This window comes from Onychostoma macrolepis, chromosome 06 (assembly GCF_012432095.1).
Source record: "Onychostoma macrolepis isolate SWU-2019 chromosome 06, ASM1243209v1, whole genome shotgun sequence".
Lineage (NCBI taxonomy): Eukaryota > Metazoa > Chordata > Actinopteri > Cypriniformes > Cyprinidae > Onychostoma > Onychostoma macrolepis.
This window is the reverse complement of record NC_081160.1, coordinates 3,185,496-3,209,685: the sequence shown is the minus strand read 5'-3', so window position 1 is coordinate 3,209,685 and position 24,190 is coordinate 3,185,496. Positions and strand designations below refer to the sequence as shown.

Below are 24,190 nucleotides of genomic sequence, written 5' to 3'. Positions count from 1 at the left end.
TTGCAAATGATTTATAAGTGCTTTGTTACTGTATACTTATTATAAATTGTTACCAAAAAAATACAGATGCTGCATTTATTGCATTTGCCATATTTGCTCCAACATTACACTGTAAAAAGAGGTAACCTGCAACTGTTACCTTCAAGAGCTATTTTTACGCTATTTAACCCATAAAAATGAATTTTGTTGATGCAGTGATGTTACATGCTGTTTTTGACTTGAATTGATCTAGTTTATTTAGATGTTACCATTTTTAGGTTACTTTTTTCAGTGTAGTGACGTTCACGTGTGTTCAACTCCTAAATCTGATCTTTCCCCCATGACTTGAGCGTTAGTTGAGGTGTTTTTCTGCGGGACACAGACCTGCGTGCGGGCGACTGCGGCCGGACCTGCACCAGGATGAAGCCCATGCTCTGCAGATACTGCACATACTGCTGCAGAAACATGCTGGAGATCTCCTGCAGCCACGGCTCCTCCTTCAGACGACTCGGCAGCATGTCTGCAGAATCCGTGCTGTAGCTGCGATCGCGCCCGGATGCTGTAGAGTCACTGGAGCGATGCCGCTTCTGTAAGCCGAGAACCAGAGAGAGTCAGACAGTGAAGCAGAAAAGACACTGAATGGGTGAAATCTGAACTCAATTCACTACACAGACAGACTTTTGAGCCTAAAACCATTCACTTAGGCAGGGAAAGCAAGCAACCACTGTCTGTTGTTGTATGTGACATTTAGTGTGGATCAATCTAAAATTCAGATGCAACACTCAGAGAAAACGTAGAGTACAGAGGTGCACAGTGTGCTTGTGCTAACTTCATATAAATATAAATCCCACTTGCGTTGACATTTTGTTATCTAATGAATAACATTTTAAACGGGGTTCATGTGTCCAAACAATTTTGTACATCAGATGCATCACTCACCTCTATATCACCTCCATCATCATCAACAACAACAACAACAACTGACCAACGACCACATAATCATGATTATTCTGGTGCTACACTGACACACGTGTGCTCATTATCATACCTGACACGTCATTACATAGAAGTGACATTTATAGTTTATTTTTATCTGTTTCGCATTTAGACTGAGATATTAATAATAATATTTCAATTTTACAATAACAATAATAAAAACAAACAATAAATAAATCTTATTTATTTGCAATAGATTTATATGGTTCAGTGCTGATTAATCAAAATATTAATATTTTTAACTAATTATTATTATTACTACCACTACTATTCAAATATTAAAAATACAACAAATAAAATACAATACATAAAACAATTCTATAATAATAAAATTATAATTAATAATATTATTTATATTACATGAATAAAGATAAAACAACTGTAATAATGGTTAAATAATAACAAATAATAATAAAAATAATAACAACAATAAAGAAATCCTATGCACTCACAATGGAATTATATGCTTCATACTAATGGTTATTATTATTGTTATTATTATCCTAACCCTTCTTCTTTTGTAGAAATGGGTTTAGTGCAATGTGAACCAGCAGACAGACTCAGCAGGATGAGGAAGAGAGACAGACCTTCATCGGTGGCTGAGGCAGCTGTTCCTCTTGAATCTGTTTCCGGAAGACGGGGTCGAAGAGCAGCGGAGTGGCGCAGTAATGGACCAATCGAGACGACTGCTTCAGTGTGTCCAGATCCGCCACCTGAACACGCGGAGACAGTGTTTCCAGATTTAAACCTAGAATTCCTTCATTCGCTGCAACAGCTATGGTTTTATAAAGGTGAAGTGTGTAACATTTTCAGTGTGCAAATAATTTCCATCCCAGTTTAATATGCAGATTTTATCCTAAAAAAGTCTGTGGTGCTTTCAGGCATCAAAACCTGTTCAACACATTGACTCGACTCAACCAATGGTGTGCATCTGTAAAATTTACAATCAGGATATGCTGTGAATATACACTAAGGTTCAAAATTTTGGGGCCGGTAAGATTTTGTAGTGTTTTTGAAAGGAGTCTCTTCTGCTCACTAAGGGCCAGATTTACTAAACAGGGCAAATTAGTGTTACTATAAAAACGCCGATGGGAGGGGAAAATTCTGCAGGTGATTTACGGACAATACACACATTAAAGAACACGCCTTTTCAGCGCTAATTCTTCACTGTGCGTCTTTAGTAAATCCAGACAGTACTATTTTAACGGCAAAAGGCTGGTGCAAACTGTTAGTAAATATGGCCTTAAGGCTGCATTTATTTGATCAAAAATACAGTAAAAAAAAAAAACGTATGTTGTGAAATATTACAATTTAAAATAACTGTTTTCTATTTGAATATATTGTAAAATGTAATTTATTGCTGCAATCAAAGCTGAATTTTCAGCATCATTACTCCAGTCTTCAGTGTCACATGATCCTTCAGAAATCATTCTAATATACTGATTTACTGCTCAAGAAACATTTCTGATCGTCATCGATGTTGAACAGAGTTGCGGGATCCCTGATTTTTTTAAGGATTCTTTGACGAATAGAAAGGTCAAAAGAATATAATTAATTTTAAATAGAAATCTTTTGTAACATTATAAATGTCTTTACTGTCACTTTTGATCAATTTAATGCTTCCTTGCTGATTAAAGTTAAAGCTGATTCATTTCTTTCAACATCAAAAAAATCTTACTGACCCCAAACTTTTGCATGCTAGTGTACTTACAGTAGAGGTGACCTGCACAATATGGATTGTAACCTGCAGTATAATAATAACATATTTGTCTGGATCTCAGCAGTGTGAAAGAGCCTCGGTGGAAGTGCGATCACAGTGAATGACAGAGACATCTCACACACTGTAGCATCTCCTAATGTCGTCGCCACATCTCATTAAACCCAAGCAGGCCGTACACACACAGATCTGCATGTGTGCGCGTGAGGCAGAGGATCCACGCGCACTGGCATAAATCTGGACCTGATGAGCCGCTGCGAAAATCATGCTCTGAGAGTGTGATGGAAAATACCCATCACACATTATCAGACGCAGAGAGCCTGTGTGCACCGGTGTACTCGCGCTGAGTCTGAGTGAACTCACAGAAATGGGCATGTTAGACTGAGCCGAGCGCTGCTGCCACGTCACAAACAGATTCTCAATCTTCATCTGTCTCTCCAGCTCTGCAACACACAAGAAAAATCTCTGAATAAATCACATGCTCTCTGTCTGAGGTTCACTATTACAATTATGCCACAATTCATTCTCTTTCTTTTGTTTTTGTTCATACTTTCATATACTTATTTTGTGGTTCTTTCATTGTTTTTACTATGTAACTTCCATTTCATACTCTCTTTTCACACTTTTTCATAATGTTTTTTTGTGTGTGTTTTTTTCCCTGTTTGTTCTTTAATTTATACTGTTACTTTTGTTTAGGCATGTTCATACCTTTCTTCTTATATGTATTATTTTCTTTCATTATTTTTTAATTCTTTTCTTTCGGTCTTATTTCTTATTTCATATTCTTTTAATTATATTTTCTTTCTTTCCTTCTTTCTTACATTTGTGCATACTTCTGCTTTTTTCATCCTTTTTTTTAGTTTGTTATTTTAAATTCATACTTTTCATTTTTTCAATAATTTTTTTCTCATATATTTTCATACTTTTTTAAAAATGTACTTTTTTGTAGTTTGTAGTAAAATGTTTTTTTCTTTTCTTTTGCTTGTTTGTTTATCTCTTACTTGACTCCTCAACAGTGTGCTCTCTGTGATGGTGGATGTGAGTTGTGTGTGTGTGTTGATGGAGGATGTGAGTTGTGTGTGTGTTGTTGTGTGTGAGTGTACCTCTGCGTTCAGCACCTTTAACCTCCAGTAGCTGAGCTCCATGGCGAGCGACTATATCGGGCCCGTCCTGACTGGTCAGGGGCCTCACGGTGTTCACGTCTCTCAGAGCTTCATCAAAGGGCACGAGCTCTCCGGGGAAGGCCAGAGGAGGAAGAGCACGTACAGAGCTGCCCATCCGACCCTGATCCTTACTCGCGGCCGGAGGAACCGGACTCCTCAACAGAGCGTCTGCCTCGATCGTGGAGCTCAGGAACGGGTTGGGCTCCTGCAAACAAGCAAATACATACATGAGACAGACAAATAAATAAGAAGGTAAACGTATTATATCATATAATTATATTATATCATATTATATCAACATTTGAGTATCAAGAAAAAAGGAAATAAATATGAAAAAAGCAGCAAGAAAATTAGAAGCAATGAATGAAGCAAACAAAAAGTCTGCACAAAAGTACAAATACAAACTTACAAAAAACAAACAATGAAAGAACCAAAATATAATAAAAAGCAAGTACAAACAAAGCAATAAAAAAGAAAAAAAAAATGCAAGTACAAATGTACAAAAATGAAAATAGGTTGAAAAGTATAAACAAAGAAATGAATGAAATTAAGAAAGAAAGAAAGAAAGAAAGAGATTCTCCAGGCCTCTTTCATGTGATTTCAAAGCTCAGCTCTCATCAGCCTTCACAAACTCACTCACAGATTCTGAGATGTGATGCAGTGCGTGTTCATCAGAGTTAAACTCACTGACACGCAGAGACCACGCCAGCATGAGGGCCTTTTCTCAAGACCAACAATTAACACGCGGCAGATCGCCATCAGAGCAGAAATATAAAACCCCATCAGAGCATGAGAGAGAAGAACTAACAGAACTCCTTCTGAAGACCTTGCCCTTTTCTTGTGGGAACTTTTGGGTGAGTTAGTGTTTGGAAGACTAGTTAAAGTCCTCCAGGGCAAGTTGGAGGCTTTTCTAAAAGAAGCTAGAGCAGATGCCCATGTGGCCGACGGGCCAATAAGCCGGACTTAAGCGCCTGAACTCCGCCCCCTGGGACTCTGACAGATGATTGACTGTTAGGGCAAATTTTCTGCTATGTTGGATCCGCCTTCTGTTAGCATTCATTAAAAGAACAGATTAAAAGTGTGGAGCCACTGACGAGGAAATAAAAGAGTTCTGGCCTTCACTTTCTATATGTAGATGTTCAGTTTATTTGTGCTTCAGTAACATGATAGAGTAAGTGTAAGTGTGTGTGTGTGTGTGTGTGACTAAAACATATTTGTGACCTTGAGAAACGCTTAAATACCAAATGTTAAATAATAAGAAATAAGTTCATTTTAAAATATATAATATTTTTACTCTACTTAAAAAGTTAAATTAAAGAATGCGGTACTCTTAACACTGCAGAACTGACCTTTGTGATATTGCAATGTATTTTTAATCTACTGAAATTGTTAAATTATGCAGCAACATGATTAAAAACTCATTCAACTGAAGAGAGAGAATAGTGAACATTAGGAACACTTTCAAATGAGACTATGATAATGTTAACTCTTCACCAAAATACAAGACAATACCATTGTATCGTTCACTAGGTTTCTGCCACTATTATAAATGGCATGGCAACAATGGTTTACCATCTTTTGGATATTTTGTAACACACACACACACACACACACACACACACACACACATTATATATATATATATATATATATATATATATATATATATATATATATATATATATATATATATATATATATATATATATATATATATATATATATGAGTGTATGTGTGTGTGGACTTTATTCTGACGCACATATGAATAATTTGGCTGTGCAAGGAACTACATCAACACATTTCATTTAAAACTACAGTAATTTCTTCTAAAGCAGAGCTTAGTGAATAGTCAACTCTGCAGATTTTAACAAAATTATTTGAGTTTTAAAATCATACTTTTATTCATTGAGGATGCATTAATTTGATCAAATTCTTTTAAATGTTTTTATTCGTCAAAGAATCCTGAAAAACAAAGTGAAATCAGTTGTGCTGCTTCATATTTTTGTAGATACTGATACAACATTGATAATAATCAGAAATGTTTCTTGAGTAGCAAATCAGCATATTAGAATGATTTCTGAAGGATCATGTGACACTGAAGACTGGAGTAATTCAGCTTTGATCAAAGGAATAAATAATATTTTACAATATTCACATACATATGTGAATTTTAACAATATAATAACACATTTTAATAACATTTCACAATATTACAGTTTTTACCTGTATTTTTGCAGCCTTGATGAGCATCAACCACTTAAATAATAAACTTACACCAACCCCAAACTTTCAAACAGTAGTGTATCTTTCAATTATAATTTAGTTTGTGCTGAGTGCTGATGAGAACATGCTGAAGCTGAAGAGTTTATGGTAATTAAGTTAATTATTTAGCTGATTATTGATCAAATCAATGCTCTAAGCAAAACAAATCTACTTAGAAACTCAAGTCAGCACCTAAATCAGTCCCACTATCACATTTCTCTTCTTTTTTTGTTTTCTCACGTATACACACACGAAGGTCCAAAACACGAACAAAAGAGCCGACAGGGCTGACTGACATTAAGAGATCAAACGAACAGCGAACAATGAAGATCTCTGTGGCGTCTCTCCCTCAATCTGTTTCCTTAAGGACAGACGCAAAGTGATATTAGAGTCTGCGTCTCACTGCTCACTATCCAGGGCCTCAGAAGAGTCTGTCTGCCGTCGCAAACCAGCAGCAACATCCAGAGAGCTGGCGTCATCTGACAGACTGAACTCCAGATATTCTCACCCACAGCCCCGGACGTCAGGAAACAAACAACGGCTCGAACCCTGCTGACTGTCTGCCGGAAACTCACTGCATCTTAATCATATCTGAGGGAACCATCTTTATTCTGGAGAAGAATCTCAGTGGGTTTGTGTTTATCTGCTCCCACACAGACACAGACAAGCAGCACTTTAAACAAGTCATTTAAAGAAGTTTTGCAGCATTTGGTTTGTTTTCCCTGATGTTTACCCATAACGCTGAGGTCAAGGTTAACCAGAACGTCATCAGTGTCGTAGTCCAATTAACCAGTACTGTTAATGAGATTATGAATTTTACTCTTTAAACGAATCATTCAAAGCTCACAATTATTTACCGGCTTGACTCCAAATCGAACTTAAGTCACCTGCATCTATCTATCTACATCTATATCATATAGTCTATATATGAAGAGTTTATTTGCAAAAACAGATAACTCCATTTTTTTTTACATTCTCAAAAATCATGTTTTTTTTATTATGTTATTATGTTTTTATTGTGTTTTATTGTTAGTTAGCTGTACTGCTTTTAGTTATTTTTACTTAATCAAAATAACCCAACTGCAGTTTTTGAAAATTGTTAAAAATGATGTTTTTGCAAATGAACTCTTCATATCATTACAATAGCCCTGTAATAATGACCCACTAACTGTACTTTAACTATTTGATTAAAAAAAGCATTAAAGTTCCTGATCTTGCCCTTTTAAAATGTCGATCAGAAATGTCTGCGTGTCATTATCAGTGCCAGCACATGACTGTCATAAGCGGTTCCGTTAAAGGCCTTTAAACACAAAATCTCTCGATAACGACATCAACAACTGTCTGCTTTCCCAAAATACATCCTGACATTTGGTGTGAAATCTTGACAAACAGCTGACAACTGAATCAATAACAGTGAACGCCGCGACAGAATGTTTCTGCTCTTTACTGACAGAACCAACAAACATGTTCTGCTGCATTAACCGCAAACAACTACAACACAGCGTGATTCAATTCGCTCTGATCAAACGAACTGTCTTGGCAGTGCAGAGATGGACCAGCGCTTTGGATGGTTTCCAGGTGTTTGGTGTTAGCAGGTGTGCTGGAGTGATTAGCGTCCTGCCCTGCGGCCGCGACAGCTGTCCATCACTCAGAGTGATATGTCAGACCGCCCCGGGGAGCGCCGGACACTCGTGTGCTGCTTAACCAACTCACTAGCGCTATCTGTACTTATAATGTGTGAACACACACTGTCCTAAAAGCTCATCCAGAATTCCATGACATAACATACTACCCACTGTTTTTGACAGAAGATACAAAACAGTATGTACACTACCTTTCGATACACAGTATTTTTTTTTTTAAAAAAGGTAACATTTTATTTCGATAGTCCACTTTAGACATTTTACTAACAGTAAGTAACTTTGCAACTACATCTCAACTAGCAGTCATTAGAGTATTAGTAGACTGTCTGCTTAATATCTTCTAACACTTTGTTTTGATGGGTCCACAACATACTGACTATGAGAAACTTTGCAACTATATGTCAACTTATTCTACTAACCCTAAACCTACCCTACTGAGAGTTAGTAGACATGTAGTTGCAAATTAATGAGAATTAGTTGACATGTAGTTGACATGTAATTACAAAGTTACTTATAGTTAGTAGAATGTTTAAAGTGGACTATTGAAATAAAGTGTAACCAAAAAATATATATAAATTAACACCTTTATTCAGCATGGATGCATACAACTGATCAAAAGTGACATTAATAAAGTTACAAAAAATGTATATTTCAAATAAAAGCTGTTCTTTAGAACTTTCTATTTATCAAAGAATCCTAAAAATATATATAACGAAAAATGAGGCAGCACAACTGTTTTCAACATTGATAATAATCAGAAATGTTTCTTGAGCAGCAAATCAGCATATTAGAATTCAGCTTTGATCACAGGAATAAATTACATTTTACAATATATTCTCATAGAAATCTGTTATTTGAAATTGTAATAATATTTCACAATAATACTGATTTTACTGTATTTTTGATCAAATAAATGCAGCCTTGGCAAGCAAAAGAGACTTGTTTCAAAAATATCAAAAACCAGCCTTAATTACCAACCCTAAACTTTCAAACTAGTGTATTACTGTTCAAAGTATGACAGCCTTTAGAAAAAAATAAAAAATAGTATTCTAGTATGCTATTCTGAATTTAGTCTGTCAAATGCAATTCTCTCAACTAAACAAACGAATCATGGTATCAGTCAACTGTGAACATCAAAATCAATAAGTAAGTATACATATAAATACGCATACATATACACATATATATATCATATATATATATTAGAGGTGGCACGGTACACAGATGTCACGGTTCGGTACATACCTCGGTTCGATACGATTTCGGTACAACAGGGGGGAAAAAAGAAATCTACTATGCTCAGTTTCTTTTCATTTATTTTTAACAGACAGTAGTGCAAATTAAAAAAAATCCATCTAGATGTGAAAATACTAAATATTATTACATGTTATATATATATAAAATCTGTTTTGTTTTCATTGTGAGTGTACACAAATAAAAGCAGACCTTTATACAGTGATTATTAATAAGACAATAAGTGTTTAAAGTTGATTCTGCTGGTATAAGGAAACAGTTGAAGTGATTGTGCCGGAGCGCACACACACAGACACGCAAACAACAACAACAAAAAAAAAAACACACATCAGTTCCAGCATTGCTAACTTGACAGCGCAGTTGGTACTTTATCAAAATAAAATACAGTGAACCAAACATCAGCGCGCGCGCCTCTGTGTCACCGCTGGAACGCGACTGAAGTACAAAGCCTATAATTTACATAATAAATAATAGTTTAGCATTCAGATACGTTACATCGCAAATATATGGAGACGGTTCGGGACGAATACATGCACCGTGCCACCTAATATATATATATATAAATATATATATATATATATATATATATATATATATATACACACACACACACACACACACACACACATATATATACTGCCGCTCAAAAGTCTGGGATCAGTAAGATTTTTAATGTTTTTTAAGGGAGTCTCTTCTGCTCATCAAGGCTGTATTTATTCGATCAAAAATACAGAAAAAACAGTAATGTTATGAAATCTTATTGCAATTTCTAATATTGGTTTCCTATTTTAATATAATTTAAAATATAATTTATTTCTGTGACGCAGCGCTGAATTTTCAGCATCATTACTCCAGTCTTCAGTGTCACATGATCCTTCAGAAATCATTCTAACATGCTGATTTATTATGAGTGTTGAATCGGTTGTGCTGCTATTATTTTAAAATGCAATAATATTAAGTAACAGTTTTTTTCTGTATTTTTGATCAAACAGATACAGCCTTGATGAGCAGAAGAAACTTCTTTAAAAACATTAAAAATCTTACTGATCCCAAACTTTTGAATATAAATATATATATATTTGGACATCAATGGCTAAATTAAACATGCATGCTGAGATTGTGTGACAACAGCATGCCAAACTGCTATTAGAAATGTTTATTGCTTCATATACTGTTTCTCATTAATCACTGCAGTATGCAGTATGCTGGTGTTGCATTGAGAACACAGCCGGTGTGTTTGTGTACTGACCTGTTTCAGGTCCTCATGTGTAGGCGTATCAGAGAAGCAGTAATGATGGAAAAGGCCCATTTTCTGACTCAGGAGGCAGTTGACCACATGAGCGCGGGCGTTCTGCCACTGCACCAGTCTGACCAGACCCTGATTCAGAGAGACGCCCAGATCCACCGACCAGTTATACGTGTACAGAGTCACCTGGAAACATAGAAATATAATATAAAACAGAAAGAACATACCTCACAAATCCACCTTGCACACCAAAGTCTAACCACACTTGAAGACAAAAATGCTGCCTGACGCTGCACAATCACAGCCGATTAGAACACACTCGATGTTTAATATGCAGCTGTGTGGTATTTCAGACAAATGATATTTCACTGTGGGCAGCAAAACGTCCTGTTGACTGTCGCAGCTGGTTAACAGGAAAACATTAATGCAAGAGAGTTTTTATAATGTGTTGCTTATGCATATCACGGCTGGTTATATTCAACCCAACTGACCTTCTTATTGACAATCTGTATGTACAGGAAGCGCTGGCGTGGAGCCACGCCCCTCACGGCCAGCCCCAGGCTCAGCCAATCACTGTGCTCCAAAGCCTCAAACCGCTGCAGGCCCTTATTAGCTTTAAGACAAGACCGAATTCTTTGTTATTTGGGTAAAGACTCATGTATAGACAATAGACTAAGAAATAAAGATCCACAACAAAAAATAGGCAATTTATAATGTCACTTTTCATTCTCAGTTTACCTGCGAGTAACATCGGTAAGATTCAAATCATGAAATTAAATTAATATTAAAGCATAAATAGGGCTCATTACTTTTTAATGCCTCAAGGCAGGACATTTATATCATCTATGGACTGTGTCTGAGGAGAGATTGAATGCAGAGCTTGCTCTGTAGAGTAATAGAGGGCAAACTGAGGGTTTTATGACATTCTCTTCTTGATTAAACTCTAATATCATTTAAATACCAACATCAGACCACATACTCATCTAGGAGTGAAGAATGTAACAGAAGTTATACAAAATTTAAATCAGTAGGTTTCAATAGTACAGTACATGCAGGGTTAAAATGATCTCATACATGCATAAATGAGTTAATCTTCAATTAGAGACACTTTAAATACTTTAAAGCTTAAAAAAAACATCTTTAAATATGTGTTATTTATTTCAAAACATGCATTACATCTCTTCAACAGTAAAGTGGATTTTGTCAATAAGTGTGATGGTAATGGAAGCAGTATGTAGGACAATGATCTTTGTTTGTTATAAAATAATGAATAACTACCAAAATAATTGAAAATGTGTTGGGTTTTTTTGGTCTAGGGTAAAAGTAAAAGGTGCAATTTCTGTGATCAAATTTCATAAATGTAACATTTGAAATAAGTAAGTAAATAAAAGAATATGTACATAAATACATATGCATACGCACACATAAAATAATTATAAATTTTGACTTATGGTCTAGTTTAAAAGTAAAATGTACAATTTCTCAGATGCATTTTCATAAATCTATTATAGTGGGAAGTTTGCTGAAATGTTTTTGATTTTTTTTAAAGGGGTCCTATTATGCTTTTTCACAGATGAAGAAGAAGTGCTGCTGTTGCGTCAAGTTTTCGCCATGTCGAAGAAACGCTGTTTTTTCACCCCCGTGCCCAAACGTCTTTTTCCTTCCTAAAGTGGATGACGTCAGGAAACAGTGGTTGCAATTTATTTTTAACTCTGTTCCTGAGCATTATAACCCCAATTTGGTACTGTGTGCTGCACATTTTACTGAGGACAGCTTCCACAACATGAGGGAGTACAGTGCTGTTTCGCCAAAAAGCTTTTGCTGAAAGACTGAGCAGTTCCCACGTAGAAATTGCTGACAGTACAAAACTGGACAAGGATGTAATTTGCAGAATTTGCACTTCAATTATGAGACTATGGTATAAATAAATTCAACTGTGTAACAGTTTCACTGCAATTCATGTTATAATCTTAGAATTAGAGAACAATAAACATAATACATAAATTTAAGTGGTTGTTGACATCCTATCTAAAACATTATTTAGCCAAAAAAAATAAAGAAATACAATAACGTTACCACTCTAAAATGTCTTGCAATATTCGTGGGTGCAAAGGTTCTGCCCGATCCTCCTGTTCAATATTCTTGGGGTCTGAATCCAGCTCAAACTGATATGGCAATATTGACGCCATCCTTAACTATACCGGAGCAGATGGAACTTGCTGCTTTGGCAAAGGGCGGGGCAGTACTGAAACACCGTCTAAGCTGTTCGCCAATCACAACGCACTGGGACAGCTAACCAATCACAACACATTTAGTTTTTCGGAAGGCGGGCCTTCATCAAACCAGGAACTAATTGAGCCATTTGTGTCAGGCTGGGGAGAGAGGTATTGTAATAATTATGTGAAAAATAATGCGTTTTTCGAACCACCAAGCATGAGAGCATGTTCTAGTACACCCCCAAAACAAAATCAAGACTTTGTAAAAGAGCATAATAGGACCTCTTTAATACATAAATGAAAGAATGAATGCATGCATGTAAGAATAATGAATAAATGGATTAATTAATTAGTTATTTTTATGGTCTTAGGTAAAAGTGAAAGGTACAATTTTTTTTTAATAGTGGAAAGTCTGGCAATTTTTTAATGAATGAACGAGTTTTTTATGGCCTTAGGTAAAAGTAAAAGGTACCATTTCTCTGATCAGTTTTTATATATTATTATAGTGTGAATGTTTAAAAGAATGGGTTGGGACAAGCCCAAAAAATATTTTGCCTTTTAAAGTTTTAAAAAATGAGGAAAAAAGAAAGAAAAGTCCTAATTGAAGAATCACTCAAATATATCATCCCTGTTAGAGTGTGTCTGTAGTGTAATGGAGTGATCTGGAGGAAGGGCCCCTGCTGCAACAGTGGGGGCCACTAGAAGCCCCATAAGGGGCCAAACTTACGTGTGCACCTATTTAGTACAGGACTGTTCTCTTCATCTGAACTGTCTTCTGTGGGCAAACAGAGATGAGCACACAGCTTTGCAAAACGAGACAACTCTATGTTAATGCTGCATTCACACACACACACACACACACACACACTCTTGCATGCGCGCACACACACGCACACACACAGCTTTACAAGTAAGAACATAAGCAAAAGAATCTATGAATCTATGGTAACAGAATAGCAAGACATATACTAATCATTCAGTAAATACTCCTATGGTAAAAGAGATGTGCATACTCAGCATTACTACAAAACACACATAAAAGGAAGAATAAAACATTTGTTAGCAAGATCAGCAGAAGATAAAAACACAAAGCGCAGCAATGTAGTGAGAGACTCGAGCAGAAGGGAATGTGATGCATCTGAGCTCATGGTGAGAAAGCGGTTAGACTATGAAGAACAACTGAAGCTGATAATGTCAGAAACTTCAGCTCTGGTTGAGGGTTTAATGCTTTCACACAGAGAACGGTTAGAAGCCAGATGAACTGTTGACCACAGAATTCAGTAATGACCTTACATTGTTTAGAGCCAGTTAAACTTCAGGCAAATTAATGGAGTCTGATCTTAAAAGTTTCAGTATCATGAAGCCTGAATGTCACAGACAAATGTCTCTATTTTACCACAAAAACAAAAGGTTTTTATTTATTTATTTTTTAACATTACCCCACTGTACTCAGCATTCTTATTAACTCAGTAATTCTCAGTAATGTGAAAAAATAATTAAATATTATTGAATTATAAAGCACAGCTGTAAAGTACATTTATACTGAAAATCAATGGGGTAAAAAAAAAAAAATTATATAATTTCAGGACTAAGTATTAGATATTATAAAATTTATTTTTAAATTACAAATTTATTTATTAATTTCTGTTAATACAATTATATGCAATTATATACATTTGTATGGTACATTATTATATATTTTCTGTTTTTATTCTTAAATTATTTATTTACTTATTGCTGCATTTCTCTGTCCCATATGATAATATTGGTTTTTTTATAGAGAATATTTCTTTTTTAATTAATTATTTTTCCTTTTGAAATTGGAGAGAAATATGACCTGATTTTCATTTTCATGAGATTCAGCTGAATATATAATGCATTAAAATGTTATTTTTATGCATTATAACACACTGACACTACCTTATATTTAAACTTGCAATCAATTATATGTTGTCAAGAAAAACCAAAGTTAAATTACATATTTTATATCCCTTATTAGAGAGAATAATGCATTACATCACATGATCAATTATGCATTATTGGTTGTACTGGCATTTATTTATTGATGGGGCTGTAAAAATGTATTATAACTTAATGGTTATAATCAGCCTGTTTATGAATCATTCAATAATTGTGTGTAATCAAAGACAACGTGATAATTAATGAGTGAACATAGGAGGTACCTTGTTCTGCATTGCAGTGCCATTGGCTGAAGTTGCGACCAATGAGAATGAAGCTCCTGGTGGTGCCAGGTGGTTGGCTGATGTGCTGGATGATTGACAGGGGGACATAGATGTCTCCCTGAAGACAGCTGTAGACACACAGAAAACAGCTCATCGGTTTAAGCATAAACTAAATGAACAGAAACATCTGATGGTGCGTTGAACAGCTAAGCATCCGCTGCACATACAGAAGCGACTGATCACGTCTGTTCACACACAATCTACAGTGACAGACACGTCTGGACCGCTCTGATGATACTGGCACGCACCTGGTTCTTTCAAACACTTTGACCGCCGTGTCACTGGCCAATGAGCTGACCAGATTGGCAGTCTCTGTGAGGATGGAGGGCAGGAGGAAATGATGCGAGGCTTCAGCTGAACAGTGCTGGATGGACGGACAACCTGAAAGAGAAAATAATTCACTGCATATTTCATTAGGGGACTTTTCTGTCTGTCTAATCAATTTAAACATCATTACTTCTTCCTAAGTTTTAAGAGTGTTGAAAGGTGAAACAAGCCTTTTTCATTTTGGGCTTGCTGAATGTCCCCTCTATAGTGCATTTAGAGTAAATGTTAAAATTAGGGAAATTCTACTTTGCACATTTTCATAAAAAACTGAATTACAAATTGTGCACATAAATACCAAAACGACTTGGTATTAAACAAATGAATTGGTATTTATAAATTCATGAGTAATTTTTTGTTCTTCAAGAATCAATGTTCCCAATACTGCTATTAGTTTTTCCAAAAGAGTTTTTAATTGATTGTGTAAATTAACTTTAAAGGAAATTAAAGACAATACAATTCTCAAGCTCTAAATTTTGAAGTAATGACACTTTATACTTTAAAAATATTTATAATAATATTTATATAACATATATAAAAGTCATATTGAATTTTCAAATTCTCACATATTAACCATTATGGTAATGACATCTAATATTTAATAAAGTTTCATATATAAAATATTACCTAATAAATATTTGTCAAATGCCTTGTCATTTGGTATTACTTGTGCAATTTATATTTAATATTTGTATTTTATTTTGACACTTAATCACACTTTATATTTAATAAAAAAAATAAAAAAATAAATAAAAAATAAATATATATATATATATATATATATATAAAAGTCAGATTTTTCAAATTCTCTCATATTAATCATTGTGGTAATATTTTATGTTTAAAAAATAATTTGAAATTTAAATAAATATAAATATAATATAATAAACATACATATATATATATATATATATACATATATACATACACACACACATATACATATATACATACACACAATTTGTTTAGTGCCTTGTAATTTGGTATTTGTTTGTACAATTTAATTTGTGATATATAAATCAGCATAAAGAGGCAGACGGTTGTGGCGACTCACCCAGTCTGTTCATGAAGGTGACCCAGGGCAGGTACGTGGTCTGGTAGACGGGCTGAAGAGTGCCTGTATCACCTTCCTCCAGCTGGACTGCATGTCTCCTACAACATACACATCAAGACACAGTTCCCTAGAGTCAATACATGACTATAGGCCTGTTTTACATGGGTGGTTGAGGTCACTTCAGCATTTACGTCTGTAAAATTATTGTCATCTGAATCAGAAATGTTAGTGTTCTTTCACCGCCCACAAGCGCATTATCTACTGTATTCTGACAAACACAAAGGCTGGGTGGTAATTTAATTACATCCAAATCGACATCTCAGAGAATGCCAGGAAGAACTGGCCCAAAATCATTTGGAAATCTGATTATTCTGAAACCATCTGATTTGCACAATAATGAGAAGTTGGGTATTTGGCACAATGGAAGTGTGTTTCAGTTTGAAAGCACAGAAGAAAGAGGACAAAATAAAACTGTCTTTTGAATATGTATGTTTAAGACTACATTCTCTTTTTCTTGAGCATTTTATTTTAAAAAAATATATATATTTTTTTATATTTAACGAATGGGTATACACTATTACTCTTTATGTTTTTTGTTACGTGCAACCAGAGAGAATCTTTAATTTTATTATTATTTATATACTATTATTGTACTTAGCTTTTATTTCTTTTCAGTTTCAATTTTATAGATTTTCAGTTTCAATTTTAAGTTTAGTTTAACTCTTAAGGTCATTGCACACTAAGTCCACACGTTAAAAAATAAATACGACCTCATGTTGTGTCAATCACGTTTACACACTGCCTCCGAAACTTTCGTCCATCATAAAAAAAATTCAGATCAGGTTCGATTTTCTGCATTTTCGCATCCGTAGCATGCATTCGATGGGAAAGGATGAGGAATAAGAAAAAAACGGAAAAACGCACACAAAAATTTCGGACTCAGTGTGCAATGACCTTTAGTAATTTTATGTGCTTTTGGCATTTTTATTTTATTTTATTAAATAATTCTGCTTAGCTTTGATTGATTTTTTCAGTTAGTCAAGCAAAACATATTTTATTTCATTTCATTTAGTTGCCAAGGCAACATTCCTAATTTTTGTTTTAAGTTTAACGTAAATCTAAAATGCATACTTTATTTTATTTAATCTTTATTTATGAAGTTAATGAAAATATTTTTTATAGTTTTAGCTGTCATGTCATCTGTTTTTTTTTTTTTTGTCTTACCATCTGAGCATGTTCATTTTTATCATGGAAAGTTTGTGAAAATTGAAATTGAAACAGCTGTGTGTGCATGTTTGTACCTCTGGGCCTGCTCTTGCTCGACTGCCATGGCCTTCTCATGGTTCCACTGCTGTTTGACGCTCTCCGTCTTGTGTCTCCGCCGGTTCACACGACTGTCCTCGACACGCTCCGGTACAATGTCATCTGTCGTCTTTGGACTGCCAAGCTCAGAAGTTTCTGGTTTACTCTACCAAACACACACACACTTCATAAGACAGATAACTGGCAGCAGACCAGCGAACATAAAGCCCAATCATTCTCCAGTGTTTACGCTTCACTGAGTCCAGATTAACCACATCATGCTGACCATCAATGCAATTTTGGAGGCGTTGACAGTCGTAATTAATGAGAGTCATTTGCTGTTAATGGAGACTGCACATGCTGAGTGAGCGCACGCACCAGGATTTCCCAGAAGCTGCGGCGCATGGTTTTGCCTGTGGGTGTGGTGGACTCGGGCGTGCTGGTTCCAGTGGTCGGGGTGGAGCTGGGCGCAGAACTCAGGGTGATGGGAGACGGGCTGCTCTTGAGCCCATGAGCTCCACTGGGCCGCCGAACGCTCTCCTTCACCTCCTTACTGTCAGACTGCAGGAGACTCAAGGGAACTACAGAGACACAACACACAAGATCAGAAACAAACAAAAGACTCTTCTGCTCACCAAGGCTGCATTTATTTGATCAAAAATACAATAAAAACAGTCAAATTGTGAATTATTGTTACAATTTAAAACAACTGTTTTCTATGTGAATGTATTGTAAATGTATTCCGGTGATCAAAGCTGAAATTTCAGCATCATTACTCCAGTCTTCAGTGTCACATGATCCTTCAGAAATCATTCTAATATGCTGATTTGCTGCTCAAGAAACATTTCTGATTATTATCAATGTTGAAAACAGTTGTGCTGCTTCACATTTCTGTGGAACCCATGATACATTTTATTTTTCAGGATTCTTTGATGAATAGAAAGTAAAAGAACAGCATTTATTTGAAACAAAAATTAAATATAATATAATAAATGTTTTTACTGTCACTTTTGATCAATTTAATGCATCCTTGCTAAATACAATTAATTATTATTTTTTTTAAATCGTACTGACCCTAAAAATGATAATTAAAAAATAAGTTTAAAAAAATCTTCTTTTTTTTTTAGAGAGATCTTTTTTATTTTAAAAAATTTAAATACTTACATTGTCTAAAAAACTTTAAATACTTAAGTTAACACCTTCAGAAAAGATTTTATGAGAAACATTTCAGTCAGCTATGATATTTATCATTAGTGTATTTTGTCTTGTTCCAGTGTTATTTTTAGTATTATTGAGATATTATGGAGATATTATTAAAGTATTATTAACATTATAGTTTCTATTAATATTTTAAATCTGCTTTTAATTTTTGATTTTCTATTTTAATTAAAATTTTAGTTAAAGTTTTAGTAATTTTGCTGTGTTTTTGTCTTTTTTTTTGTAGTTTCTTTTTATATCTATGTGCATATAATTTTTATTATTTCAGTTTTAGATATTTTAGTACATCAAGTTTAGATTATATCTTATTTTATTTCAGTTAACGTTAATTTTATTTCAAACAAAGAAAATGTTTTTAAATAGCTTTAATTTTAGTTACAGCTCGAGTTTTAGATAACTATAACAACCCCATCTTGTTCCACTGGAAAACTGACAACATATTAAAACACCAATCTCCAAAACCCATCATAACAGTAGCTCATACAGTGCATCACACAGCTCACCTGTGCTCTCGTCCCGCTGGGCAGCTGCAGGAAGGCAGAAGGTGTCCAGACACAATGGGCTGGGCAGCACACGCATCTCCATGAGCACATCGCAGAGGGCATGGCGTAGAGCCGCCCTGAGCCGGTCGGTCAGCTGCAGCGGGCTGATGTTACCCTGCTCCCACACGTCAAAGCGCACACGCACGGCTGCACCTGCACACAGGCGTCCCAGAGCTCACACACACCTCACACACCGCTACCGTAAACACTGTATGTTTCCTAAAGCATCCCAACCTGAGCTCTGGCTACCAGCATCCACTTTGACGACAGTCGTCAAGGCCTCAAACTGGTCCGGCTGGAGAGAGATGCAGGAGCCGTCGCCTCTGAGAGCCGGGCCGCTGCCGTCCTGAGCGGGAACCTGCAGCACGCAGCCTTTAGCGTCCACGAACGACAGCGCGATGCAGGCGATACCTGGGGAGAGCAGCGCGTTAACGGGGTTAGAGGAGAGAGTGATGGAGAACACAACTAAACGAGCTCGACAGAACTGCATGAATGATGCAAACTCGCATGAAAGCAATAAATTCAGCTAGAGCTGAAAGACAAGAAATGCATGCTCATATGTCTTTTCAAACAAAGCCACTTCTATGCTCAAGGGGTTGATTTTATTAAAAGTAAACGTTTTTTAATTGAAGTTGACATTAAATCCGTTTTGAAACTTTTTAACTTATATTCATTTACTTTGCTTCTTTTTCAAATGCCTTTTTTAAACAAGTCTGATTACCCTCGACAGCCTTTCAATCACACATTTTTGAAACTATAATCATTTTATTTAACGCAACAGATTTTTTTTCTTTTATATATAGATAACATTAAATGTCTTTTATGTATTTTGCTTCTTTTTAAATGGATTTTATGAACAGATCCAATTATCCTTGACACAAATACAACCTTTCAATCATAAAATATGAAAATCCATTTTTTTGAAACTATGATGATGCTATGAAGATATTCATTGTTTAAAAATGTATTTAATTTTTACTATGCTGTCCTTCACAAAAGATTTTTTCTGCAATGTTTGTTAACTCGTTAACAAAAATACAAGATTTGTGATAAGAACCAAGAAATAAAATTAAATATCTGTGAAGAACATATTTTTATTGGGTGTCATTTCTAACCGAGCTGTAGTTTATGCAAAAAGTGTAAAAATATCACTAAATGTTTATTTAGGACACATAAAATGCTAGCTAGGAAAATACTGTCTGATTCTATTCAAAACATGACATATCCACTACAGAATACTATAAAGTACAATACAACATTTGAAATGTGGTGAAAAACAAAGAGAAGACAAAAATGACAGAATTCCCCTGTAATTTATCTGTGGACATTGTTAATATGCAAATAAAATAAAGAAATTAAGGCAGTTGACACTGACAGAGACTTGCAGCAACAAACACCTATTTTCATTGAGAGCTGGGGATTTTTACAAATGACAGAAGCCACTGGAAATGCAACAAAGCAGCGTTGTTATTATTAAATCTGCAGTCCGTAAGTTTTGCCTCTTTGTCGCCATCTCTGTTTGAAAACCTGGAATTGCAGCTCTGTGCGCGGGGTTGTGAGCCAGTGTTCCGGCATGGCTCCAGCGCGGATGAATCTGATGTTTTGAGGTGAATGTGTGGCAGTCAGTCACTGCACCGGTGTGAATACTGTACTCAGGAATCACAGATTCTAGCCTACGTCTTGGAATATATGACCCAAATAAGAATGTTCACCGTATATTGCCATCTGAACAAGTAAGTAACAAGTCAGTCACATTTGTTCTGCCTAGCTGAGGAAAAAAGAATTACAATAAATCGTGCTACCAATGGTGATTAAATCTAACGACCGGTTAGCTCATATCACATCTAACCGTGCAAATTATTATTATTGTTATACTTTATTCTCAAATGTTAACAACATCAGTATTGCATGACAATGAGTATAGTGTGTATTAGACTGTAATGTTACAGAAATTGAAATCTACATGCTAATATCTAATTGTCATACCATTCGAATTTTAATGTTAAGAAATTATTTTAACCCAAAAAGCAAACCATACTCCCTTCGAACTGGTTGTCTTTAAAATACAAATCCTGTGTAATCCCAGGCTATCTGTAATCAGAAGCACATTTAAAACTGGAATATAATTTCATTTCATTCACATGTGTTTCATTAACACATAATCCTTTCTTTTTTACAATCCACCGTCAAAATGATAAATTTAATTATTCTAGCTGCTGTGAGAAAAGGCTATAAACGATCCGCCACCTGCAGGATCCTCACATAGCCGGGACAACTTCTTTATGTTTACAGGCGTGACGTAGTGATGCAGTGCCATGCTTGAATTTACCGTGGAAACCTACCCGTACCACTCAAATTAGAAAACATTATTATAAGCTAACCGTTGTGAATCGGGCTAAAGTAAGGTGATCGTTTTGAACGCTGGTTATGTACTTGCTCAAATATTGATTTCGGATCATTTTGACCCCACAAAAAAAGTTACGGACTGCAGCTTTAACTAAAAATAAAAATAAATAAATAAACAAACAAACAAACAAAAAAAATGTTTGTGACTGAAATAAAATAAAAAATAAACTAATATAAGAATAAACAGATGAAAAACTTGAGGGGGAAAAAATGGGGGAAAAAACGTTGCCTTGGCAGTTATTTAAAATAAATACATTTAAGTTCAATCACTAAAATTACTTAAAACTAAAACTGAAAAAAGCTAAATAGAAACATTAAAAAAGGACTAAAGGATATAAAATTAAACTAATATTACAATTATTTTTTATCCCACTGTCAAAGCAAACATATAAAGTGTGTTTTAAGAAAGTTTATTTTCTGGAAGTCCACAAGGATGAATATGTAGTCTTAAATTATCTAAATACATTGATATTTCTGAAAACAATGCCTCTACTTGAGTACGAACTCTCATAAATCCTTTAAATGGGTTTTTATGCTGTTGTATTGACTCAGTTATGCTGTTTACAGCATGAAGCCAGGAGGCCTTGGGAAGCCGCGGCTCTGATAAGCGCAGAAAGAGAGAGATTTCCATCATTAGATTCTCAGAGATCGATGGCGCCTTCGCTCCAGTGGTTGCGGCTATAAAAAAGCCTCGCAAACAGAGCGGCGGTCACATTAAAAGGCATTAGCAGCAAACAGTGGAGCGAGTGGGGATTTATCCAGCTGCTTGTATTAGCGTGTGCCGTTAGCGGTTTGAGGCGTGATCGATGTATAAGTGTGTGTGTGCCAGATTTCAGATACTAATGCACTGCACACAGTCACCTGAGATAAATGTGCATCTGTGTTCTCACATGCTAAAGTGCGCATGCATATTGCATTAATGTGGATGCAGGCATGAAAGTGTGTGCTCAGTCCGAAACATAAGCTACATAAGTACATGAGCTTAAACGCTTCCATGCAAAGCAAGCTCAACTTCGTGCATCATAGCGTTTTTGAAATACGTCAGACTGCGATTCATAATGCAACGCAAGGACATGTTGCTTTCAGAGGGGTGCCAATCAATGAGCGGCTTCTCAGCATCATGGCCTCTCATCTAAGAACTCCATTTGCAGTGATCTTTTAAGAACACTTGATGAGGTGTGATGTGGCGTGGCGTGACCCGCGCGACCCCTGCGCTCCAGAGAGACTGCGTGAGGACAGAGAGAAGGGCCCTTCAGTCACTGCTGGACTCTGGGGCTTCAGTCAGACAGATAGAGTGATCACGGAAGTCACTTTCTGATTTATAATGACGGCGGTCAGCGGCAGAGAGTGCGAATGAGATAATTTTACACTCTGAAGTGGCTGAAGACACAGACAATCTGATCCCATATTATACACTGCACAAAATTATCAGTTTAACAAAGAAAAATGACCGTCCGTTGCAATGAGAAATGTTCAAAAAAGAGAATATACTCAAGACAATGCATGCAATTTTACAGGAAAATAAGTCTGAATTACTTAAAACAGCAAATAACCAAAACGTATTAATAAATAGTTTCTATATTCATTTCTACATGCTACTGATTTGTTTTGTCGTTAAAAGTTATATACCTCAACATGGACCCTTTTCACAAGACTGTGATGACTTGTTTAATGGTCACCAGCATCGTAAATCCTCGAAAGTTTTTCATATTTATATATTTTTTTAAATGTATGTACATTAATAAAACTTCTCTGTATATTACCTTTGCATCAAATTACAAAAAAAAACAACTAGTTAATGCTAATGCAAGGGTGTTTCTAATGCAGCGTCTATGGAAGGGATGGCAAATTTGACATCGTTCTCCCTATTTGTTAACCTTAGTTAATGAAAATACAACTATTCTTTGTTAGTTCATGTTAGCTTGGGTCCTTTATATCAACAGATACAAATTTTGATTTTAATAATATATTAGTAAATGTTGATTTAACATGAACTAACAATAAAGAACACTTCTAAAGCTTTCAGCAATCTTAGTTAATGTTAACCAATGTGGTTAACTAATGTTGCTTAAGTGTTATCATTTTTTTTCTAAGTTGTATACAATAAGGTAAACGTTGTATAGTGTTACAATATTACTATGCAAAAGATACACTTTTCATACAATAAATATTGCAGATGTTAACTGTTAACAGCATTTGTTGCTTTTGTTCCTCTTTTTTTAAGTTGCTTTGGATAAAAGTGTCTGCTAAACGCATATATGTAAATCTATAATGTGACATTAAAAAAAAAAAAAAAAAAAAAAGCAAGGTTAATAATAAACTGAATTTATTTTCTGTGGTAATCAACATTATGCCATTTTTACTAAACCTGGACTTTCCCTTCAAAACAAGTAAAGGATGTATTGATTCTCTCCAAATAAATATGTATAAATGAGACACGCTTTAAATTCCCACTAAAAGACACAGGATTTTAATTAGCAAATAATGCAATGCATACCATTTCCAACATGTACAGTAATACCGATTAACATTCGTTATAATTTGAAAGGCAGGAGGACCACAGTCACTTAGGACCATCCTGCATTTTTAGATTTGTTTAATAACATTAAACACAAAATGAAAGC

At 35.2% G+C, this 24,190-nt stretch overlaps 1 protein-coding gene across 17 annotated transcripts in view; it reads right to left on the bottom strand.

Annotated features, from left to right (window-relative positions):
* Positions 1-24,190, bottom strand: part of szt2 (SZT2 subunit of KICSTOR complex) — a 108,858-nt gene that overhangs the window by 26,960 nt on the left and 57,708 nt on the right. For 15 of the 17 annotated variants that reach the window (XM_058778056.1, XM_058778064.1, XM_058778060.1 and 12 more), the window contains 14 exons: positions 19,395-19,571; positions 19,122-19,313; positions 17,779-17,981; positions 17,400-17,566; positions 16,099-16,196; positions 14,969-15,101; positions 14,661-14,788; positions 13,205-13,252; positions 10,753-10,874; positions 10,265-10,447; positions 3,796-4,060; positions 3,056-3,135; positions 1,563-1,688; positions 364-566 (listed from right to left, as the gene is read on the bottom strand). In XM_058778056.1, the coding sequence (XP_058634039.1) occupies positions 364-566; positions 1,563-1,688; positions 3,056-3,135; positions 3,796-4,060; positions 10,265-10,447; positions 10,753-10,874; positions 13,205-13,252; positions 14,661-14,788; positions 14,969-15,101; positions 16,099-16,196; positions 17,400-17,566; positions 17,779-17,981; positions 19,122-19,313; positions 19,395-19,571 (2,125 nt within the window). The remainder of the gene's footprint in view (positions 1-363; positions 567-1,562; positions 1,689-3,055; positions 3,136-3,795; positions 4,061-10,264; positions 10,448-10,752; positions 10,875-13,204; positions 13,253-14,660; positions 14,789-14,968; positions 15,102-16,098; positions 16,197-17,399; positions 17,567-17,778; positions 17,982-19,121; positions 19,314-19,394; positions 19,572-24,190) is intronic. The other 2 variants (XM_058778058.1, XM_058778062.1) reach the window with 2 other exon arrangements.